This window comes from Taudactylus pleione, unplaced genomic scaffold (genome assembly GCF_031769625.1).
Source record: "Taudactylus pleione unplaced genomic scaffold, aTauple2 ptg000129l, whole genome shotgun sequence".
Lineage (NCBI taxonomy): Eukaryota > Metazoa > Chordata > Amphibia > Anura > Myobatrachidae > Taudactylus > Taudactylus pleione.
Genome location: NW_028284531.1, coordinates 5350997 through 5373601, shown reverse-complemented (window position 1 = coordinate 5373601; position 22605 = coordinate 5350997). Strand labels below are relative to the sequence as shown.

The window sequence follows — 22605 nt, the reverse complement described above, 5'->3', positions numbered from 1 at the left end:
TGTCCTGTTTATACAACATAAGGGTGGGTGGGAGGGCCCAAGGACAATTCCATCTTGCACCTCTTTTTTTTCTTTGCATTATGTACAGTTTGGGGCCTAGTTTTTCAAACTGCCATCCTGTCTGCCACTGCAGTATCACGCCTAGATGGGTCACGTGTTTGTGCCGCCCACTCGTGTCGCTTAGCATATTCATCCAGCTACCTCGGTGCAACCTTTTGGACATAAAAACACTATTGTGAGGTGTGAGGTGTTCAGAATAGACTGGAAATGAGTGGAAATTAAGGTTATTGGGGTTAATAATAGCATAGGAGCAGAAAAACCTACAAATTCTGTAATTTTAGCTGTTTTTATGCTTTTTTTCAAAAAAATACAGATCCAAAACACAAAACCCAGAACCCAAAACACGGAAGGGTGGTTTTGGCAAAACCAATCCAGATCCAAAACACGAAGAAAGATCAAGATCCAAAACCAAAACACGAAAAGTGGCCGGTGCACACCCCTAGTATACAATCACTGTGACTCCTTGGGCCATAGCCCACTGCGTGTTCACAGGACCGGCAACAGAATCTCGGGGCCTAGTACACTGATGTCTCTGGGGGCCCCATCTTCTCACCACCACCCCGATAACACACATCCCTTCCCTGCATGTGTGATATGTGACGCATGATACTGTTAACTGAAAGATATGCCAGCCTTTAAATAAAGTAAAAATACACTATGATACCACACTGTCCCTCTGTCACAGACGATGCAGGCTGTAGTTCTTGTCTGCCATCAATTGCAAGGTCTTCTTGCTGACAGTGCTGTGGATGCCTCAGGGGTAGAAGGGATGGTGCCTGCAGCCAGCCATCCTTGATCATCTTTAACTTCCTCAAATTCAGCCTCTCATCACCATCAGCTCAGAAGCCCCCCATTCACCTTTCTCCATCCCCAGCCCCCATCTACAGTCACCAGCCCCTATCACCTTCTGCCATCAGCCCCTCATCAGCTTCCTCTGCGTCCAGCCCATCACCTTCTGCGTCCAGCCCCCATCACCTTCATCTGCCCCGAGCATCCCTCATCTTCCTCTGCCCTCTTCACCTTCCTCCGTCCCAGGCACCATCACCTTCCTCTGCGTCCAGCCCCTGTCACCTTCTGCCCCCAGCCCCTATCACCTTCATCTGCCCCCAGCCTCCTTCATCTCCTCTGCCCCTTCACCTTTCTCTGCTTCCAGCCCCTGCCATCTTCTGCCCAAGCCCCCATCACATTCCTCTGCCCCCAGCCTCCTTCACTTTCCTCTGTGTCCAGCTCGTCACCTTCTGCCCCCAGCCCTTGTCACCTTCCTCTGTTCCCTTCACCTTCTTCCAACCCCAGCCCCATCCCTAACGGCAGCCTCAACTCCAGTCCTTGCTTCTGCAGCGGCTCAGTCTACACTACCCCAGTGGCGCAGCCAACACTAACGCAGCAGCTAAGACTGCCTGACGGACGGCCGGGGAGCTATCCACTTCCGCCCGGGCAGGGAAAATGTGCAGCGACGTGACCTATGACGTCACGCCGCTGCGTTGCAGACTTAAAGGTCATCACTGGCCCGGGCTGCAGCTGAGCCACCTGGAAGAGCCCAACGCTACCCGGGCCAGGCTACAAGAAAGCTGGCCCAAGGACAATTCCATCTTGCACTACCTTTCATTTCTGTCACTGCTGTGTGGCAATGTTTCATAGATGTGCTTTACACTGCGGTGTCTGTGCCGCTGCTCTGTCACTTAGTAACCAGCCAGCTCACTACAGCCTTTGGCCAATAATGGTGAAAACAATATTGTGCACTGTGAGGTGGTCTAAATTGACTGTAAATTACTGAAAATTAATGTTATTGAGGTTAATAATACGCCCAAATTATGTGATTTTTAGCTTTTTTTGTAAATTTTAAAAAAAAAATCCAAAACCAAAACCAGTCACGATGGTTTGGTAAACCCAAATCCAAATCCAAAACCGGATAACTAATATGAGCCAAATTCAAATCCAGCAAAAATGGTCCAGCGCATATCTTTACTATAGACAAATATGCAGGATTTATGTCTGGTTCAGTTGGCTGGATTTCAAGGATTCCAGCGCCTATGGCTTCAGTTCTCACATCTTAGCTTCGCTTGGTTTATTTCTGTGCCTTCGGATTCGTTGAGCTTATCATGGGCGCAGCCAACCTCTGCTTTCAATCTGCTTCTTACCCTCATAGGCTTACAAACCTGCAGTGATGTGTTGCCAGGTCTTCTTGCCCCTCTCTTCCATCCTTTATTTTTCCCTCCCTTCTCATCTTCTCTCTCTTTGATTTCTATACCACTTTTTTTGCTATTAAATACAGTGACATGATCTATAATTGCATCAGTCATTCTGTTGTTACTGTTACATTTACTGCTCTTCTTTACTTGCTATTTTGCTTGTTCGTCTTACAAAATCTTTATATATATATATATAGATATATATATCAATTATTTTGATGTAAGCCACCTTACATATCAACGTTTTGATTCGACTTGACTTAAACAAGCTAATCAACAAAACCATTGTGATGTTGGCCACTGGTCGGACCTCAGGGCGGAGTGCGCCGGACAGAACTTTGACCCAGGGAGCCTGTTCTGGGACTTCCACTGGATGGATTTGAACAACATCACATAATTTGGATGAAAACTTCACACAGTGGTAACATTGGATCCCAGAAGACATACTAGGGTGTTGAGGTCCCAGTTGGACCTCCCGTTGGTGTACGCTGGACAGAACCTTGACCCGGGTACCAGTGGAGTCCCTCCCCGCGGTGACACCTGGTGCGGAGAGGGCTTTAGTGCGCGCGGCTCAGTGTGTCAGAAGCAGAGTGCTGCATGTAATGCTACAGTGCAGCACTTGGCTCCTGTCACTGAGGAGGAGTCCACACTTTGGTGTCATCCGTAATTCTACAGTGCAGCACTTGGCTCCTGTCACTGAGGAGTCGGCACTTTGCTGTCACCCCTCGGCCTGCACTCCCCATATGACGCCACTGCCGGGGACGCTGGCCAGAACTTTGACCCGGAGAGCCTTTTCTGGGCCTTCCATTGGATGGATTTGGATGAAAATTTCACAGGGGGGTGTCAATTGGTCTGGGATGCCTAATGGAGTGGTTGGGGTCCTGGTTGGACCTCCCGTTGGTGTACGCTGGCCAGAACTTTGACCCTGGGAGCCTGTTCCAGGCCTTCCACTGAGTGGATTTGGACAAAAACTTCACAGAGGGGTGGCAGTTGGTCTGGGATGCCTAACAGAGCGGTTGGAATCCCGGCTGGACCTCACGGCGGAGTCTTCTGGGCAGAACTTTGACCCATGGAGCCTGTTCTGGGCTTTCCACTGGATGGATTTGGATGACATCACGTAATAAAACTTAATAACTTGACGATCTAAACCCTGGCAACGCCGGGTACCTCAGCTTATATTTAAATTAATTTGAATGTAGAATTTGAATGTAGATTCAGCTACAAACAAAATGTCTTACCTAGCCATAATTATTAAGTAGGAGTAGTAGTGGTTCACCAACTGACCATATGTACTAATGTGGAATGTGGCCATTACAGAACAACATTTATCTACAAAATACTTTGCAGTTTTGCAGTAATTTAATGTTTTCTGTTATATAAAATGTAATCTGGAGGGTAACTCCTGAAAGTATTCCAATGCTGACTAGAGTCTCTGCCACATTTCTTGATTCACATGAGTTGCATTTGAATTTTGCAGCTATACATAAGGATTAAACATTTCTTATTTTCTGCCAGTTCAAACTGTCCGGAATAGTGGTTCTCAGAAATATTTTTCCAGTGGTCTCCAGTTTAACCGCAAACAAATCAGGGGTCAGTTTTAGCCCACAGTGCGGCAGCGTGGGAGAATGCTTGCTTGACAATGTATAATAGTCTGCTGAGAGTGCTGGTGGCTGGTGACCGTTAGTTACATTTTTGTATGCACAAAGAAAATAGTGGCAACTGAAAGTGTATTATCTATAAATGTAATTATAATTAATATACCTTCATCTATACATGCAAGGAAAGATAAAGGCACTATGGAACTCAGCTATTAATTAGTTAACAGCCCCTTTCTCCACACCAAATGAGACCCCCCACCAAACATAACACTTCATATTTGACATTGATTCAGGTTTCATATGCACTGCTCTTCTGCGGGCTCTCCAAAATTTGCCCCACGCCTCTTGTGCCTATCCTTCATCACTAGTATGCCCTCCCATGTCTCTTTATTGTCTTCCACGATATCTTGCCTGCTTCCCTCATGATTAAGCCTCACCTAGTCTCCTTCTGTGGTCATAATGCAGAGGAAGCAGCCTTAGTAACACATAAGGGTCTCAGTGGTGTTCTCGGTGCTCGTAGTCCTGGGAGCAATTGCTACCACTGTGCCACTGTGAGTAGAACATACAGAACATTTTTCAGCATCAGCTGGAAATGAAGATATTGCCAAGTTTTGTGTGAGAACATCCAGTTTATTTTCCCAAATAACGGCATACAGGCCGCTCTAACCCTGGTCTGTTTGGCTGAAGTCACAGATGGAATGCTCCGACTAAAGAACTTGCAGGCATGAACATTGTGAAATTCTAACATAAAATACATAATTTGTTTCCACAGAGTACAGCAGAGGTATTCGACATGCAGCCCTCCAGCTGTTGAGGAACTGCACATCCCAGCATGCCCTGTCAAAGTTTTAGCGTGCCCTAATTGCAAAATTGTGACAGGGCATGATGGGATGTGTAGTTTCACAGCAGCTGGAGGGCTGCATGCTGAATACCCCTGGTGTACAGTATATATTATTTTAACCTCTTCAGTATTGACTAGAAGCAGAACGAATGTGAGTTCTAATCATCCTAATCAGCAAAAATAACATTGCCACTTTGATTTTATAGTTTTCCAATCCAAAATAGGTACAGGGGTTAGTGATGTTTTGCTCAGTTTCAACCAAAGTATGACTTGTGGAATTTCCCCCCCAATCCCTTGTAACCAGCCATATAATCCTGAGTGCTGTGTCAACATAGCAGCACATGAGTCAAAGACATTCAAAATGAACACATGTGCTGCACTATTTCACAAACCATAGATGTTTTTTCTTAAACCACAGATGTTCCCCAAGGTGTCTTTCAGTGCTCAGCTCTAGAGTTGGGGGAGTCACAGAGATATTCACTAATGTTAAAAGATTGGAATTAACACTGCGTCTTGCACAGCTTAAGTAAAACCTTAGTCCTTTTGCTATTACATAATTAACTCTGGGTAACATCTGGGATATACCTTCATATTGCAATTACAATGATGACATTGATTTATTTAAGTGGTGGTGGCTCTTAACATTACTTGTGTGAAAGCCTGAAAATATTACATAGCACTAAAATTGTTATTTTGACCTCACTGTAGTCTGACTTCATGGCAACATCATTTACTATACTGACATAGAGGTCTAGGTTTATTTGATTATATCTGTATTAAGAAAAGTAGATCCAAATTTAGGAGCTCTACAGTGTCAAACTTTAGTTCAAAAATTAAATGTTATTCATTCTATCTCACAAATGATTTACAAAACACTGGAGCAAGTACAACAAAACACTGGAGCAAGTACAATATAGTGATGTAAATAGGACATACTGTATGTTGTTTTTTCCAAAATTATCAGATGTAGAAAAACGTATGTGTACAGTATATATTATGTGACATTGAGTGTAATTAAAGTTTTAAGTGCATTTAATTAAAAGTATCCCACAAAGTTTAAATTATATTTGATCTCTTTTGGTTGCATTAGCTGGATCTAAGTTGTACAACTGAAACTTCAAAACCTTTGACTTTATATCATTGATGCTCATTGCTGTACTTTACTTGGACCACTTTTGTGTACCAAAATATAATAAGAACATTGAGCTGCAATGGTGTGAAGGAATAAAGGACTAGAGCATTCTAAACAAATATTTAGGTTGTTTTCTACAATAGAGATGCATTTTAAGGATGAATTAAATTGTGCTATTGAAAAGTTATTGACACTTGTTTTGTCAAAATATTTTAGTTTATTTTATAAAATTTCCTTTGTTTCAGATATTAATGAGTGTATCACCATACCAGGGATCTGCGAATCAGGGGAATGTGCTAACACTGTGGGCAGTTACTTCTGCCAATGTCCACCAGGGTTTTTTACATCAGCAGATGGATCTAGATGTATAGGTAAGTATGCAAAACAAAAATCAGTTGTTTCTTTTGTATTACTCTTAGAAACTCTTGATTCTCCAATCCTTGTCTTTTCTCAATGCCAGATATTCGCCCCGGGTATTGTTTCACATCCTTAGCTAATGGCCGCTGTACCAACCAGCTCCCACAACTCATGCCGAAAACACAGTGCTGCTGTGAAACTGGAAGATGCTGGGCCCCTGGAATATCAACACCACATGAAGTGTGCCCATTACGGGGGACAGGTAGGCCTGTATACTTATACCAAAGTGTGTATGTGTGTGTATCTTGTGTGCTTCTTATCTGTACAAACGGTATAGGATTGAAATGTATTGAAAAGGAAAATGATTGCTTACTTGAAGAGTTAAAAGACAAAAGCATCATGTTGTATTGTAAATAATATAAATCTCTAAAATAATCTATATATATATTAGTTCTTGGAAGGTGTAGGTTACTTAAAAGTGGATTTAACTATTATTTATGATAATATAACCTACCAGGGCCGGAGGAACATGGTAAGTCCGTTAAGTGCAGCAAAAGAGCATCACACTAGCTCTACCGCACCAACACAATTTGGCTTGGCCAGTTCGGCAGGTGCTGTTTCACTTCCCGAGTCCCTTTTCCCCCTACCCTTGCATCTCAGCAAGTGTTGGGGTAAGAACAATTTTCTGTATGTTATTATTTGTTGCTGCGCACACTGTGTAGAAGTGTATGCTTAGGCATAGTCTGTTTTTGTAGGAGTGTTATTGGATCATCAATGCAGCAGTAGGTATTAGTGTATCCTTGTCAGGCTCCCTACTGTTCTAGAGCATGGTTTCTTAATCCTTTTATAATCTTGGCATGTCTTTCATTTCAGATGAGTATCGCAAGCTGTGCACAATGCCTTGGCCACGTCCTGATCAATTCCCCGGTCCAGACATAGGAGGACCAATTATTGGACCAGGCCCAGTATATCCTCCTCCAATAGGTCCTCAAGTAATACCAGGCTACCCTCCTGTGCTTCCTCTACCACCACGATACCCTGGCCCAACTCATGATTCTTCTGGTAATTCAAAATATTGTGATCAACTGTAGTATAATGCACTTATAGAGCACATTTGTGAGATTCTGAGATAAGACATGAGCAACACTGAATATATCTGTTGTGCACATTATTATTCACCTAAACATATTGCAGGCAAATTTTCAGTGTCAACTTATTTATGCACTTTTAAATTATATATCATAGTAAAAATGAAAATCCACTGACTGTATGAAATGTTGTAATCTGCAAAGAAAAACAGCAACGGTGTTTACTGTAGATCATGCTTTTACCAACAACCTAAAACTCACTTAGCTTGTGTTTTAGTTTAAAAAAATAAACTGATCTAGGTCACATAAGAGTGAAAAAGCAATCTGCACTGACACTCGTATTAAATTACCCATGTACTAGAAAATCAGACAGCAAACAGTAAAACTAACACTGACACAGTACTGTGCAAAAGTTTTAGGCAGGTGTGGAAAACATGTAAGTAAGAATGCTGTAAAAGAAAGAAGTGTTAATCGTTTATTTTATCAATTAACAAAATGAACAAAAAGTGAATGAATGAGAAATCTAAATCAAATCAATATTTGGTGTGACCACCCTTTGCCTTCAAAGCATAATCAATTCTTTTAGGTACACTTGCTCAGTTTTTGAAGGAACCCAGCAGGGAGGTAGTTCCAAACATCTTGGAGGGAATGACATACCACCAGACCTAAGCCCGGCGGATGAAATACTGACGCCGTAAATCTGGCAGATGAAGATCCCGATGGCGCCTGATAGTGGCGGGCTGGGCCGGGGGGCAGGGTGCCATGTGCCCCCCAGGCCGCAGCGTCATGCGGGCCGCGGGCCGGTGCAGTCTGTGTCACTGTGACACAGACTGCACTGCGTGTGTAGCGCTGACCGGACGGAGTCTGGTCAGCGCTACACAGCACAAACACACAGCCGCCGGAGCCGGCAGCTGTGTGTTTGCTGTAATCAGCAGCCGCTGAGAGTCTGTCAGACTCTCATCGGCTGCCGCTGCTCCCACTGCGGGAGCCATCTTCCGGCTCCCGCAGTGGGTAATGGGAGAGCCGTCGTCATGACGACGTCTCTCCCATAATGCAAAGCGGCCAGAGGAGCCGGTGGAAGCGTCGGGACCAGGAGCGGGAGTTTCAGGTAAGTGTTTTTGTTTTTTCTTATTAAGTCTCTCTCTACTGGGGGGGGGGCTACTGGGGGCACTACCAAGGGGGGGATTACTATGGGGGCACTACCAGGGGGGGATTACTATGGGGGCACTACCAGGGGGGGATTTCTATGGTGGCACTACCAGGGGGGATTACTACTGGGGGCACTACCAGGGGGGTGGATTACTACTGGGGGCACTACAAGGGGGGGGACTACTACTACTGGGGACACTACAAGGGGGGGACTACTACTACTGGGGGAACTACAAGGGGGGACTACTACTACTACTGGGGGCACTACAAAGGGAGGGGACTACTACTAGGGGCACTGCATAGGGGGGAGGGGACTACTACTAGGGGCACTACATAGGGGGAGGGGACTACCACTTGGGGCACTGCGAGGGACCACTGCTGGGGGCTCTATATAAAGGGCAATACTGGGGGTACTGCATAGGGGGGAGACTACAACTGGGGCCACTATTTAAGGGACATTGCATAAGGGTTACCACTATTGGGGGCACTGCATGGGGGGGTGGACTGCTACTGGGGGCACTGCATAGGGGGTACCACTATTGGGGGCACTGCATAGGGGGTACCACTATTGGGGGCACTATATAAGGGGCTTACTACTGGGGGCACTGAACAGGGGGGACCACTACTGGGGGCACAAGGGGCACTGCATAGGGGGGGATCACTACTGGGGGCACTACTGGAGGCCTGCATAAGGGTATCTCCTGTGGCACATGGGGGCACTGCATATGGGCACTACGACAGGGGGCTGCCCCGAATCTTTATTTTTACCTTACATTAATCCCATATGGACCCGCCTCCTCCCTGAAACACTTGAGGGGGGGCGGCGCCGTAGCACGCACGTTCTTCGGGCACCCTGGCTACACGCGACTCCTCTGCCAGGGCCGCCTGCATGCATTTGCCCCCCCAGGCTAAAAGTTGCCAGCCAGCCCCTGGCGCCTGGTAAGTATCCTAACCCTCCCCTCTCCCCTAACCCTCCCTTAGGGGTGCCTAACCCTAACCCCCCCCTAGAGCCTAACCCTAACCTCCCCCCAGGGTTGCCTAAACCTAACCCCCGCTCCCTAAACCTAACCCTCCCGTGGGGGTGCCTAACCCTAGCCTCCGCCCGGGGCTTGACCCTAACCCCCCCCTTTCCCTAGCCTAATCCTAACCCTCCCTGGGGGGTGCCTAACCCTAAGTCCCCCCGGGAGTCCATAACCCTAACACCCCCCTTCCCGAAGCTGACAGGTCCCGACGCCCGGGCTACCTACGGGCATCAATATTTCGGGGTGGGACTGATGATAGGCGTCGGTATTTAGACGCCTATCATTAGTCCCATGCTGGGATTTCACAGTCGGAAAGCCGGCGGTCAGCATTTCAACCGCCGGCTTCCTGACTACATACCATCTTGGAGAACTAAACATAGATCTTCTGTGGATGTAGGCTAGCTCAAATCCTTCTTTCCCTTCGTGTAATCCCATAAAGACTCTATGATGTTGAGATCAGGGCTTTGTGGGGACCATATCATCACTTTCAGAACTCCTTGTTCTTCTTTATACTGCAGATAGTTCTTAAGGACATTGGCTTTATGTTTGGGGTCGTTGTCCTGCTGCAGAATAAATTTGAAGCAAATCAGATGCCTCCCTGATGTCATTGCATGGATAAGTACCTGCCTGTATTTCTCAGCATTGAAGACACCATTAATCATGGCCAAATACCCAACTCCATTTGCTGAAATGCAGCTCCGAACTTGCAAAGTACCTCCACCATGCTTCACTTTTGCCAGCAAACTGTCTTCTGTTACAGCCAAATATTTCACATTTTGACTCATCAGTCCACAGCACCTGCGCCCATTTTTCTGCACCCCAGTTCCTTTGATTTCGAGCATAGTTGAGTTGCTTGGCATTGTATCCACGTCAGCGGTATGAAGACCACTTCTGGCCAGACTTCTCCGAACAGTAGATGGGTGTACCTGGGTCCCACTGGTTTCTGTCAGTTCTGAGCCAAAGGGCTGGAGAGCGTTACAATAATGAGTGCCTGCAGGCAACAGTGAAGCATGTTGGAGGTTACTTGCAAGTTTGGGACAGAAGGATTTAAGCTAGCCTACATCCACAGAAGATCTGTGGTTAGTTCTCCAAAATGTTTGGAACAACCTCCCTGCCGAATTCCTTCAAACACTATGTGCAAGTGTCCCTAAAAGAATTGATGCTGTTTTGAAGGCAAAGGGTAGTCGCACCAAATATTGATTTGATTTAGATTTCTGTTCAGTTCATTCACTTTGCATTTTATTAACTGGTAAACATAAACTATTAACAATATTTTTTTAAAGCATTCTTACTTTGCAGCATTTTTATGTAGTATTAGTTGTTCTTTTAGTTGTGACATAGGCCTCAGCCACAGACTTTGAAAAGATATGAGTGGCCCAGTGGGGTCTGACATGTTATATTTAAGTGTGTATTGAATGTGCTTCTGTACATCTGTATTGCTTTAAGTTAACCTGGATAGTTTTGTAGTTAAGCAGTAGTTGTATTTATAGTAAATTACCTTACCCTTAGCCAGTTTCATTATATACAGCCCATCAACTTTTCTGTCTGGCAGTGTTAGCAACACTATACGTGTATGATATGATATATCATTCCAGCGTGGATCGGAACAATATATTGTACACATCGTATAGTATGTATGCCAAGGCTGTCGTCCTATCTACTGTTCTGCATATCAAATGGGATGATTCAATGAATGACCGAAGTACTGGTACATGCAGCATGTAACGATACATCGCACCGTCGTACACCAAATTGTGCAGTGTGTATGGAGTGCGCAATGTATCGTTACATTGCTGGGCCGCTGTGTACCCAGCTTTACACTCTATATCTCTCAATTACTTTTTGAAACAATTCTATGAATTTCTCCACCCTCTTTCTTTTCTTGCCCCTGCATTCTCCATCACAGTTTATAATGATATTTGTGCTTAGTTTTTATTTTTTTTGTGTGTTTTTTTGTACTGATATTGCTTCATAGCTAACACCATATATATATATATTTATCCCCAGTTGTTCTCTCAGTAAATAGAACACATCCACAACAAGTAACAGATTACTGTGTGTCATTCCGTAACCTGTGTTTACACGGCCGCTGCATTCCCACGCCTGGAAGCTATCGTTGTGAATGTAACAAAGGATTCCAATTGGATGGGAGAGAAATATGCATTGGTACGTTACTTTCTTTATTATTACTTTGACTGTTCACAATAATATGTTGATTTTAAAAGCATTATGCTAAGTTGATTACAATAAAAGTGAAAGCCTGTAAATGTAAAACTATATATACTAATATATTTAGAGCAGATATATATATATATATATATATATATATATGTCATTAATTACTGTGACAAAATTAGAAGCATATACAATAACTCTAGTTTTGTGGTGCTGATTGTAGCTTCCCCATGCAAGGTCGTTATCTCATATTTACCAAGGACAGCGGCAGTACATGTACTGGTGACTGTCTTTCTATATCACCATCTCAGGATGGCGATAGCAGCAGTGCACAAGAAAAAAAAAGTATTTTATTTTAAAATAGATAAAGCTAATTTATTAAAGTATTTTACAATTATTTGTTGAAACTAACTGCAACTGGAAACCTGAGACTGCACTTCCAGTGCAGTGTGCATCTCTGTCCTGTCATCGCGAGGTCATGCATGCACAGAAGCTCCCTGTACTGGCTGGAAGAGCGGTAATTGTACACAAAGCTGCTAAATAATATTGCCGGGGGAGAGAAGCCTCACAAAAGCTACCCCGGTGATCTATTAAAATCTATGGGCGGAATTCAATTGTTTTCTCGCACCTGATCTCCCATCTAAAGTGACAGGAGTTCACGGGGCGAGATTCATTTGATTAGAATATAGCGCCAATCGCGGCTAATGAGGTAGGGTTTAGCCGCGTAAAACAGCTACACCTGACCAAAGTGCTGGGCGTGATCGCGAAAAGTGCAGTTTGGGCACCCAAACGGGTCACTTTTCGTGCATTTCAGCTGAAATGCCGGTGCCGGCAGCTGATCGTGCCCGACAGGAGCAACAATTGAATAGCTCCTTCAGGCGCGTAGGTGGCTGCAAACAATTGAATTCCGCCCTATTATTGATAAATTGTGCAAAAAATATTTTCTTATGTCACGAGAAGCCTGGCCCTTGTAATTTGTGCCTGCCCCACTACCTTTCTTTGTATCACTGTCCTCAACACAAAACGGGGAGACATAAGGATTACAGAGTCTACAAAGTGCATGCCAATGGCCATTGGAACTGTAAGCTATCTGGTTTGAACTTGTAGACATGTTTGTTGTCTACTAATATTTTTAAGAGACTAAAGCTTGGTTGCATGCTGAAGACATATCATTTGTGGGTGTGGTTTGTGTCCTTGTATTAAGGAACAAAATTAAAGTGATCACAACCCTAAAAAGTTTTGATGCATAATGTTTGGAATAAGTTTGACTTTGTTCTTAGTTACCATCAGTAAGCTTGTGGACAGTTGGCAAACTTGGATAGGATGTCCATAATAGGTAGATAATGGACATTTCAGCAATCTCAAGAATGCATTGAAATCTAAAAGAAATTCTCCCTGAAGCAATGGTATAAAATACGCAGACCTTGTCACAGACGTATAAAGTTCTATTGGATGTATTGTCTCAGTATGATGGACAAAAACATTCATAAAACTGTTTTTTGTTAACTCACTATTTTAGTTTACATGTTAGTTTATTCTGTGCTTTTGATGTGCTTTCTGTTAAATTATACCTTTGGTTACATCAAAAAACCAAAAAAAAGTTTAAATGTATGTTAATCCTGTTGTGTCAGTTTATATTCTATACAGTAACTGCAGCAATGCATTACAATTAGGGATGTGCGCCGGACCATTTTTGCCGGATTCTAATTCGTCGTCCGGCTTTGGATTTGGATTTGCCAAACTGCGGTGACTGGCTTTGGATTTGGATTTGGATTTTTTTACAAAAATTGACAAAAAAATCTAAAATCACATAAATTGGTCTTTTTTTTCTTCCTAGAGTATTATTAACCTCAATAACATTAATTTCCAGTCAATTTAGACCACCTCACAGCTTATAATATTGTTTTCAACATTATTGGCCAAAGGTTGCAGTGAGCTGACTGGTTACTAAGCGACAAAGCAGTGGCACGACACAGACACCACAGTATAAAGCACATCTATGACACATTGCCACACAGCAGTGGCAGAAATGAAAAGTAGTGCACCCACCCAGTGGGGTACGGCCAGGGTACGGCCAGCAGAGTCACAGTACTTGTTTACATAGTGGGCTACGGCCCAAGGAGTCACAGTGCACAATCTTATTCACATTACACCGCACATAGGGCCTGATTCACATTACACCATAAAGTAGTGTCTCTTATTTATGTTATGACACACAGTAGTGCCCCTTTTACACAATGCCCACAGTAGTGACCCTTTTACACAATGCCCACATTACTGCCCCTTTTACACAATGTCCACAGTAGTGGTGTCCCTTACACAATGCCCCCAGCAGTGGTGCCCCCTCTGCAGTCCCCTTAGTAGTAGGGTCCCCTATGCAGTGCCCCCAGTAGTAGTATGCCCCCCAGTAGAATGCCCCCCAGTAGTATGCCCCCCCCAGTAGTATGCCCCCCATTAGCAGGCCCCCCAGTAGTATGCCCCCCCAGTAGTATGCCACCCATTAGCAGGCCCCCAGTAGTATGCCCCCCAGTAGTATGCCCCCATAAGCAGGCCCCCAGTAGTATGCCCCCCCATTAGCAGCCCCCCCAGTAGTAGGCCCCCCCAGTAGTAGGCCCCAACAGTAGTATGGCCCCCAGTAGCAGGTCCCCCCAGTAGTAGGCTGCACCAATAGCAGGCCCCCCCAGTAGCAGGCCGTCCCAGGTGTAGGCCCCCCCCAGTAGTATGGCCCCCCCAGTAGTATGGCCCCCCCAGTAGTATGGCCCCCCCAGTAGTAGGCTGCCCCAGTAGTAGGCCCCCCCAGTAGTATGGCCCTCCCAGTAGCAGGCCGCCCCAGTAGTATGGCCCCTCCAGTAGTATGGCCCCCAGTAGCAGGCTGCCCCAGTAGCAGGCCACCGCAGGAGTAGGCTGCCCCAGTAGCAGGCCCCCCCAGTAGTATGGCCCCCCCAGTAGTATGGCCCCCAGTAGCAGGCCGCCCCAGTAGCAGGCCCCCCCCAGTAGCAAGCCCCCCCCAGTAGTAGCCCCCCCCAGTAGCAGACCCCCCCAGTAGCAGGCCCCCCCCAGTAGTAGCCCCCCCCAGTAGCAGACCCCCCCAGTAGCAGGCCCCCCCCAGTAGCAGGCCCCCCCCAGTAGTATGGCCCCCCCCGCACACCCAGTAGCAGACCCCCCCCAGTAGCACCTCCGGCCCTTACACACGTAGAAAAAAAAACTTACCTGAATCCCCGCTCCCGCGCCGTCCGCTCTGCTGCCACGCGACGAGGAGGGAGCCGGAAGATGGACCACCTGAGTGAGCTCCAGCCGGCTCCCTCCGTGCAGCAGCCAATGAGAGTCTGTGTGACTCTCATTGGCTGCTGTAACAAACACACAGCTGCCGCTGGCGGCTGTGTGTTTGTTCTGTGTAGGGCAGACCGCGGTCTGCCCTACACAATAGGAGCCCTGATGTCGGATTCTCTAGTGTATTCTCTAGTCTCTAGTCTACATCAGGCGGCCGCCGTTCGGCCCCGAAAGGGGGACCAAGTCAGGCGGTGAACACCCGAACAGGGTTCGGGTGGACTCGGATCCCCCATGTTCTGAGCGGTTCGGATTCGAATCCGAACCGCTCATCTCTAATTACAATCCGCTTGTCCTAGAGCCCACTCTGCTTTCTACATTGTTGAAAGTGATGATGTTTATGAATATTACAGTATAAAGAGTTTAGTAGATTAGAGATTGAATTGAGGGGCAAAATACAAGCATGAAATTCTCCTCACAGCATTTGCCAGAGCAACAAGCCATGGAATTCTTTATGGTTTCTTCGCAAATGGAAAGTGCTGTTTGCCAATAAAATGTGCAAGTTACTTTGAAAGCAAAGTGTATTAGATTGATACTAAGCACTGTGAATCCTGGGCTGGTAAACTGTTTGTGTAATGCATTTGGAAGTGTGTGGAATTTATAGTTTAGAATGTTGGTTCATAAACAGAGATGGTGAGTCCAAAGCTTTTGTGGTGAGTCATGCTTTGAGTTTCAGGTTGCCAAGTCATAAAATGCATCCTAAGAAACCTCTCCTTGGAACATTGGGGCCTTGCCTCTCCACAAGATACTCAACTCTACCTGTACTTCTTATATATATATATCCAACTAAGGTGCGGCACTCACGGTACTTGCAAGAAATTCTTAAACAACGCGTGGCAGCAGTCAACGTTTCAGTTTATATTCCAAACTGTTTTCAAGACATATTACAAAACGACATATCTTACCTTAATATACTATCACCATACACCACGTGAGAGAACCGTTGTCCTCGCGCTCTGTTCCTTGCGTCGCCGGATGACGTATCAGGCGCATATCGCTGATGTCGTCCCGTTCTCGCGCACACCCCGTGACCATCAACAACAACCCATCATATGTATATATGTGTGTGTGTGTATATATATATATATATATATATATATATAAATATATGTTGGCCAAGACTGGAATTAACAGGTTGTTATGTGGGAAAGTAGATGGTGGAGTATCCTTCCCATCACCCTGCATAAATACAAAATAGTGTTTGCAGATGTGACTGCTTTATATATTATATTATATATATATATATGTATATATTTATATTGTAACACGGGAGATGTAAGGACTCAAGACAGGCAGTTACTCTTAAAGTAGTGTCTTTAATGGCAGCAGACACTGCACTTTAGCATACACACAGGCACATAAAATAAATAAACAGGTGAAAGTAAATTTCCCTGCACTCCCAGTGCATAAAGGTTAACCTGCTGCAATGGCTTGCAACCACAGTCTGCCATGCTCTTCCAGCATAGCCAAAATCATCAGCCACTGGCTGGCATCAGTGCGCAGAGCAGTTGGTGTGGTATGCAGTCAGGAAGCCGGTGGACGTAGTCCCGATGGCCGGCTTCCCGACTGCTTTATCCCGGCGAGGGTTAAATGACCGATGTCTACATCTAGACGCCGGTCATTTTACCGACGCTGGGAGACCGGCGCCTGGCATCCCGATCAAAGTGATGCCGGGCGCTGCTGCGGACAGCCGCGGGGGGGGGAGGGTTAGGTTTAGGGTTCCTAGGGGGGACTTAGGGTTAGGCACCCCCCCGGGAGGTTAGGGTTAGGCTAGGGAATGTCCGGCGGTAATTCATACCGATTCCGTGGGTGTATGAGAGTTTTAAACCCTTTCTGTCTCTCAGTGAAGAACTACAGCTGGGCCTGTGTAACTGTGAAAAACCGGAGTTCCAAATCTCCCTTGCTGCTGCAAACTGCACAAGCTTTACCCTAGACTCCCTTTGAGGGAGCTGATCCCACAGGAACGTGGGCAATTCAGGGGAGAGACAACCCCTCTCACCACAATATGTGTGTGTGTATACTAGGGATGAGCGGGTTCGGTTCCCTGAGAACCGAACCCACCCGAACTTCGGGGATCCGGGGCGATCCGAGCCCAAGCTCGGATCTCCCTGTCTGCCCCGGATCCCTCTCCCGAGGCAAAACCTCGAGATCTGCTGTCGGATCTCGAGGTTTTGCCTCGAGCGGCCATTTAAAAAAAAATGCCTTTGCCTTTAATGGGCAAAGTGCTGATTGGCTGACAGAGCCGTCTGTCACGGCTCTCAGCCAATCAGCATTATGGTGCTCATTTGCATGTAGCACGGACTCGTGAGATCCGTGCTACATGCATCTGTGTGATTGGCACAGAGCAATGACAGGTCCGTGAGACCCGTCTGTGCTGCTGTGGTAAATAAAAAAAAAAAAAACCTGTGTAAAAAGAGAAAAAAATGGCGTGCCCCCCCCCCAAAAAAAGAGCAACCAGCCCCGGGCATTAGTGACCCAGTGCTGGGTGTGCTTAAATACAGGGGACAAACGACATAGGGGTCCCCTGTACTTAAACACAACCAGCACCGGGCTAGTCAGAACCAGAGCTGGTTGCCAAAATACGGGGGACAAACGACGTAGGGGTCCCCCGTATTCTGCGCAACCAGCTCTGGGCTCTGATCCGGTCCTGGTTCTGGAAATACAGGGGAAAAAAATGAGTAGGGTTCCCCTGTATGTTCCAGAACCAGCACTGGACTTTTTCTAGCGGGGGGCTGATGCCACAGCCAGGGGAGCCCTTTCACCGGGCCCCCCAGCCGCAGCATCAGCCCTGACCGCTAGTCAGCCCAGGCCGGGGATCCCTGGAGAGCTGGGGACCCCCCCAATAAAGGGGTCACCCTCTCCAGGGCACCCCAGGCCCAGGCTGATAGCCCGGGGCTATCCCCGCCACCCCTGGTGGCGGTGGGTGGCGGGTTGATTGTGTGGTGTGGTGTAAATAAAGAATATCAAACATTGTCTTTACAAGTAGAACTGCAAGTCCCAGCAAGCCTGCCCCGCATGCTGGTACTTGGAGAACCACAAGTACCAGCATGCAGGGCATTAAGGGCCCACTAGTACCTGTAGTTCACCTGTAAAAAAATGTTTAAAAAAAACACAGGACACACACACCGTGACAGTATAAGTTTATTAAACATACATACACACACACACATGTACACATACTCACCTATGTAACCCTGTAGCATCGGTCCACTTGTCCGGTAAAGTATCCATAGGGGACCTGTGAAAAAAAACATACTCACCATCTCCTATGCGAGGTTCTGTCCTCTTCGTTCCAAAGTAGGCATCCCCGGACTTGGCAAAAAAAAAAAAACGAAAACGCGATCCACGAACTTAGTACCGTTCTATAGAACGGTACTTCCCGAATGAGAGCTTAGCGGCGGGGTATCACCATGGAAACCCCGCTGCTAAGCGTTCATTGGCTGAGAGAGGTCATCTCCCGTCTCTCAGCCAATGAACGGCTCCCTCCATTGTAGTCAATGCTGGGAGCCGCAAGGTTATTAAAGTTTACCCTGCGGTTCCCACCATTGACTACAATGGAGGGAGCCGTTCATTGGCTGAGAGACGGGAGATGACCTCTCTCAGCCAATGAACGCTTAGCAGCGGGGTTTCCATGGTGATACCCCGCCGCTAAGCTCTCATTCGGGAAGTACCGTTCTATAGAACGGTACTAAGTTCGTGGATCGCGTTTTCGTTTTTTTTTTTTGCCAAGTCCGGGGATGCCTACTTTGGAACGAAGAGGACAGAACCTCGCATAGGAGATGGTGAGTATGTTTTTTTTCACAGGTCCCCTAGGGATACTTTACCGGACAAGTGGACCGATGCTACAGGTTACATAGGTGAGTATGTGTACATGTGTGTGTGTGTATGTATGTTTAATAAACTTATACTGTCACGGTGTGTGTGTCCTGTGTTTTTTTAAACATTTTTTTTACAGGTGAACTACAGGTACTAGTGGGCCCTTAATGCCCTGCATGCTGGTACTTGTGGTTCTCCAAGTACCAGCATGCGGGGCAGGCTAGCTGGGACTTGCAGTTCTACTTGTAAAGACAATGTTTGATATTCTTTATTTACACCACACCACACAATCAACCCGCCACCCACCGCCACCAGGGGTGGCAGGGATAGCCCCGGGCTATCAGCCTGGGCCTGGGGTGCCCTGGAGAGGGTGACCCCTTTATTGGGGGGGTCCCCAGCTCTCCAGGGATCCCCGGCCTGGGCTGACTAGCGGTCAGGGTTGATGCTGCGGCTGGGGGGCCCGGTGAAAGGGCTCCCCTGGCTGTGGCATCAGCCCCCCGCTAGAAAAAGTCCAGTGCTGGTTCTGGAACATACAGGGGAACCCTACTCATTTTTTGTCCCCTATATTTCCAGAACCAGGACCGGATCAGAGCCCAGAGCTGGTTGCGCAGAATACAGGGGACCCCTACGTCGTTTGTCCCCCGTATTTTGGCAACCAGCGCTGGTTCTGACTAGCCCGGTGCTGGTTGTGCTTAAGTACAGGGGACCCCTACGTCGTTTGTCCCCTGTATTTAAGCACACCCAGCACTGGGTTACTAATGCCCGGGGCTGGTTGCTCTTTTTTGGGGGGGTGCACGCCATTTTTTTCTTTTTTTACACAGGTTTTTTTTTTTTTTTTTACCACAGCAGCACAGACGGGTCTCACGGACCTGTCATTGCTCTGTGCCAATCACACAGATGCATGTAGCACGGATCTCCCGGGTTCGTGCTACATGCAAATGGGCACCATAACGCTGATTGGCTTCCTGTCTGCCACTGCAGTGCCACTCCTAGATGGGCCACGTGTTTGTGCCGCCCCCTTGTGTCGCTTAGCATAGTCATCCAGCTTCCTCGGTACAACCTTTTGGCCTAAAAACAATATTGTGAGGTGTGAGGTGTTCAGAATAGAGTGGAAATGAGTGGAAATTAATGTTATTGGGGTTATTAATAGCGTAGGAACAAAAAAAGGCCCATTTATGTGATTTTAGCGTTTTTTTTTTATTTTTTAAGAAAAAATCCAGATCCAAAACACAAAACCCAGAACCCAAAACACGGAAGGGTGGTTTTGGCAAAACCAATCCAGATCCAAAACACGAAGAAAGATCCAGATCCAAAACCAAAACACAAAACACGAAAAGTGTCCGGTGCACACCCCTAGTGTATACATAGATAAGAAGTTAGTAGCATATAAAACACTTTTCCTGCTTCCGATTGATTGTTGGATCCCAGAACTGATCCTCGGCCTCTTCATCTAATGAGGGTGCTGTTTAGGACAACATAACAGAAAACTTCAGCATGCATAACTATTCACCCCCCTAAAGTCAGTACTTTTGTCGAGCCAGCTTTTGCGGCAATTACAGCTGCAAGTCGCTTTGGATAAGTCTCTATGAGCTTGCCACATATTGCCCCTGGGATTTTTGCCCATTCCTCAAGGCAAAACTGCTCCAGCTCCTTCATGTTGGATGGTTTCTGCTTGTGAACAGCAATCTTCAAGTCTGACCACAGATTCTCAATTGGATTGAGATCTGGGTTTTGAGTAGGCCATTCCAACACATTTAAATGTTTCCCCTTAAACCACTCGAGTGTTGCTTTAGCAGTATGCTTCGGGTCCCAGTCTCAAATCACAGGCAGACTGAAACATGTTTTGCTTAAGAATATCCCTGTATTTAGCACCATCCATCTTTCCCTCGAATCAAATCAGTTTCCCAGTCCCTGCTGCTGAAAAACATCCCCACAGCATGATGCTGCCACCACCATGTTTCACTGTGGGGATGGTGTTCTTGGGGTGATGGGATGTGTTGAGTTTGCTCCAGACATAGCGTTTTCCTTGGTGGCCTAAAAGTTAAATTTTAGTCTCATCTGACCAGAGCACCTTCCTCCATACATTTGCGGAGTCGCTCACATGCCTTTTGGCAAACTCAAATCGTGTTTTCTTATTGTTATCACTAAGCAATGGCTTTTTTCTGGCCACTCTTCCATAAAGCCCAGCTCTATGGAGTGTACGGCTTATTGTGGTCACATGCACAGATACACCAGTCGCTGCTGTGGAACTCTGCAGCTTCTTCAGGGTTACCTTTGGTGCTGCCTCTCTGATTAATGCCCTCCTTGCCCGGTCTGTGAGTTTTGGTGGGCAGCCCTCTCTTGGCAGGTTTGTTGTGGTACCATGTTCTTTCCATTTGATGATGATGGATTTGATGGTGCTCCGTGGGATCATCAAAGATTTGGATATTTTTTTTATAACCCAACCCAGAATTGTACTTCTCAACAACTTTGTCCCTGACTTGTTTGGAGAGCTCCTTGGTCTTCATGGTGTGATGCCTCTTGCTTAGTGGTGTTGCAGCTTCTGGAGCCTTTCAGAAAAGGTGTGTTTATATACTGACAGATCATGTGACACTTAGATTTCACACAGGTGAACTTCATTTCACTAATTATGTGACTTCTGAAGGTAATTGGTTGCAGAACTTTTGAGGGGCTTCATAGCAAAGGGGGTGATTGCACATGCCAATTTTCAGAATTATATTCATAAAGATTATTTTTTATATATATTGTTCTCATTTCACCAAATTAGACTATTTTGTGCAGATCCATCACATAAAATTCAGATAAAAAAATAAATAAAAAAATTACAGGTTGTAATGTAACAAAAAAGGTAAAAAGCCAAGGGGGGGGGGGGTGAATACTTTTGCAAGGCACTAAGGGCCTGATTCAGAGCCGGAGGCAATTAGCGCTCGCTCGTCCAGAAAATAGGGGTGGCTATTCAAATGAACCGTTCGCTCTTTGCGGTCTGTTCACACCTCTAGGTCTGAACGAGCGAACAAAACTTGCGGTCGTTTTTTGGGAAACTACGCCCCCTGGCTGCTCGTATCCTACGTCATGTCCGCTATTTATTAGATTAATCGAGTACATCGACCAGCGTATGAACTGCTCGCTATTCTTGTGGTTGGTTGTTGCTACCACAATTTTGCGAGCAGTTCGGGCTCTAAAATAACCCAGTGACGTGGTCAATGACGCTGCTGTTTTAATTATGCACACCCATAACACGCCCGTTTTGATCTTTAAGCACGCCTGCGTTCGGATCTCCACTCCCCGTTTTCAAGCACCTTCCCCTGTTACCACCCACATACGCCTCTTTCTGTCATTCAAATTATCAGGCATTCGCTATTTTGCGAGCACATGAATTTCGACCGCATTGACTGGTTCGCGCATGCGTATAACGATCCGTACGCATGCGCAGTTGGGCAAACATCGCTCGGAGCGAACGAGCGGCCGCTTACGAGCGGCTCTGAATCAGGCCCTAAATCTACTATTTTAGCCTCAATATTCATACAAGCAAATAAACACAATAAGCAGATATAAACAAGCCTAGATTTTATATATATATATATTCAGTGCTCGAAGTGGGAATTTAGAGGTGGGGGTATGGAATTTTGAATCACCCCCCCCCATAATAAATAGGTCATCCATTAGTGATAACCAAAATCAGTAAGCAGGCTGATAGGTGGTAAATAAAATCATAAGTCAGTCACAAAACATTTATACGCAGACAGGATCAATGGTACTCTCTCCATTCTGGTTTTAGCTATGTATTAAAGATCCATTTGCATATCTGTAACTTCCCCTATAGGGATGCAGCACAGTATGCAGGGAGGCTT

General features: G+C 46.1%; 1 protein-coding gene across 2 annotated transcripts in view; it reads left to right on the top strand.

The window, feature by feature from the left end:
- Positions 1–22605, top strand: part of FBN1 (fibrillin 1) — a 291935-nt gene that overhangs the window by 140356 nt on the left and 128974 nt on the right. For both annotated transcript variants that reach the window (XM_088472976.1, XM_088472975.1), the window contains exons 8-11: positions 6066–6191; positions 6281–6439; positions 7051–7239; positions 11444–11602. In XM_088472976.1, coding sequence (XP_088329102.1) covers positions 6066–6191; positions 6281–6439; positions 7051–7239; positions 11444–11602 — 633 coding nt within the window. The remainder of the gene's footprint in view (positions 1–6065; positions 6192–6280; positions 6440–7050; positions 7240–11443; positions 11603–22605) is intronic.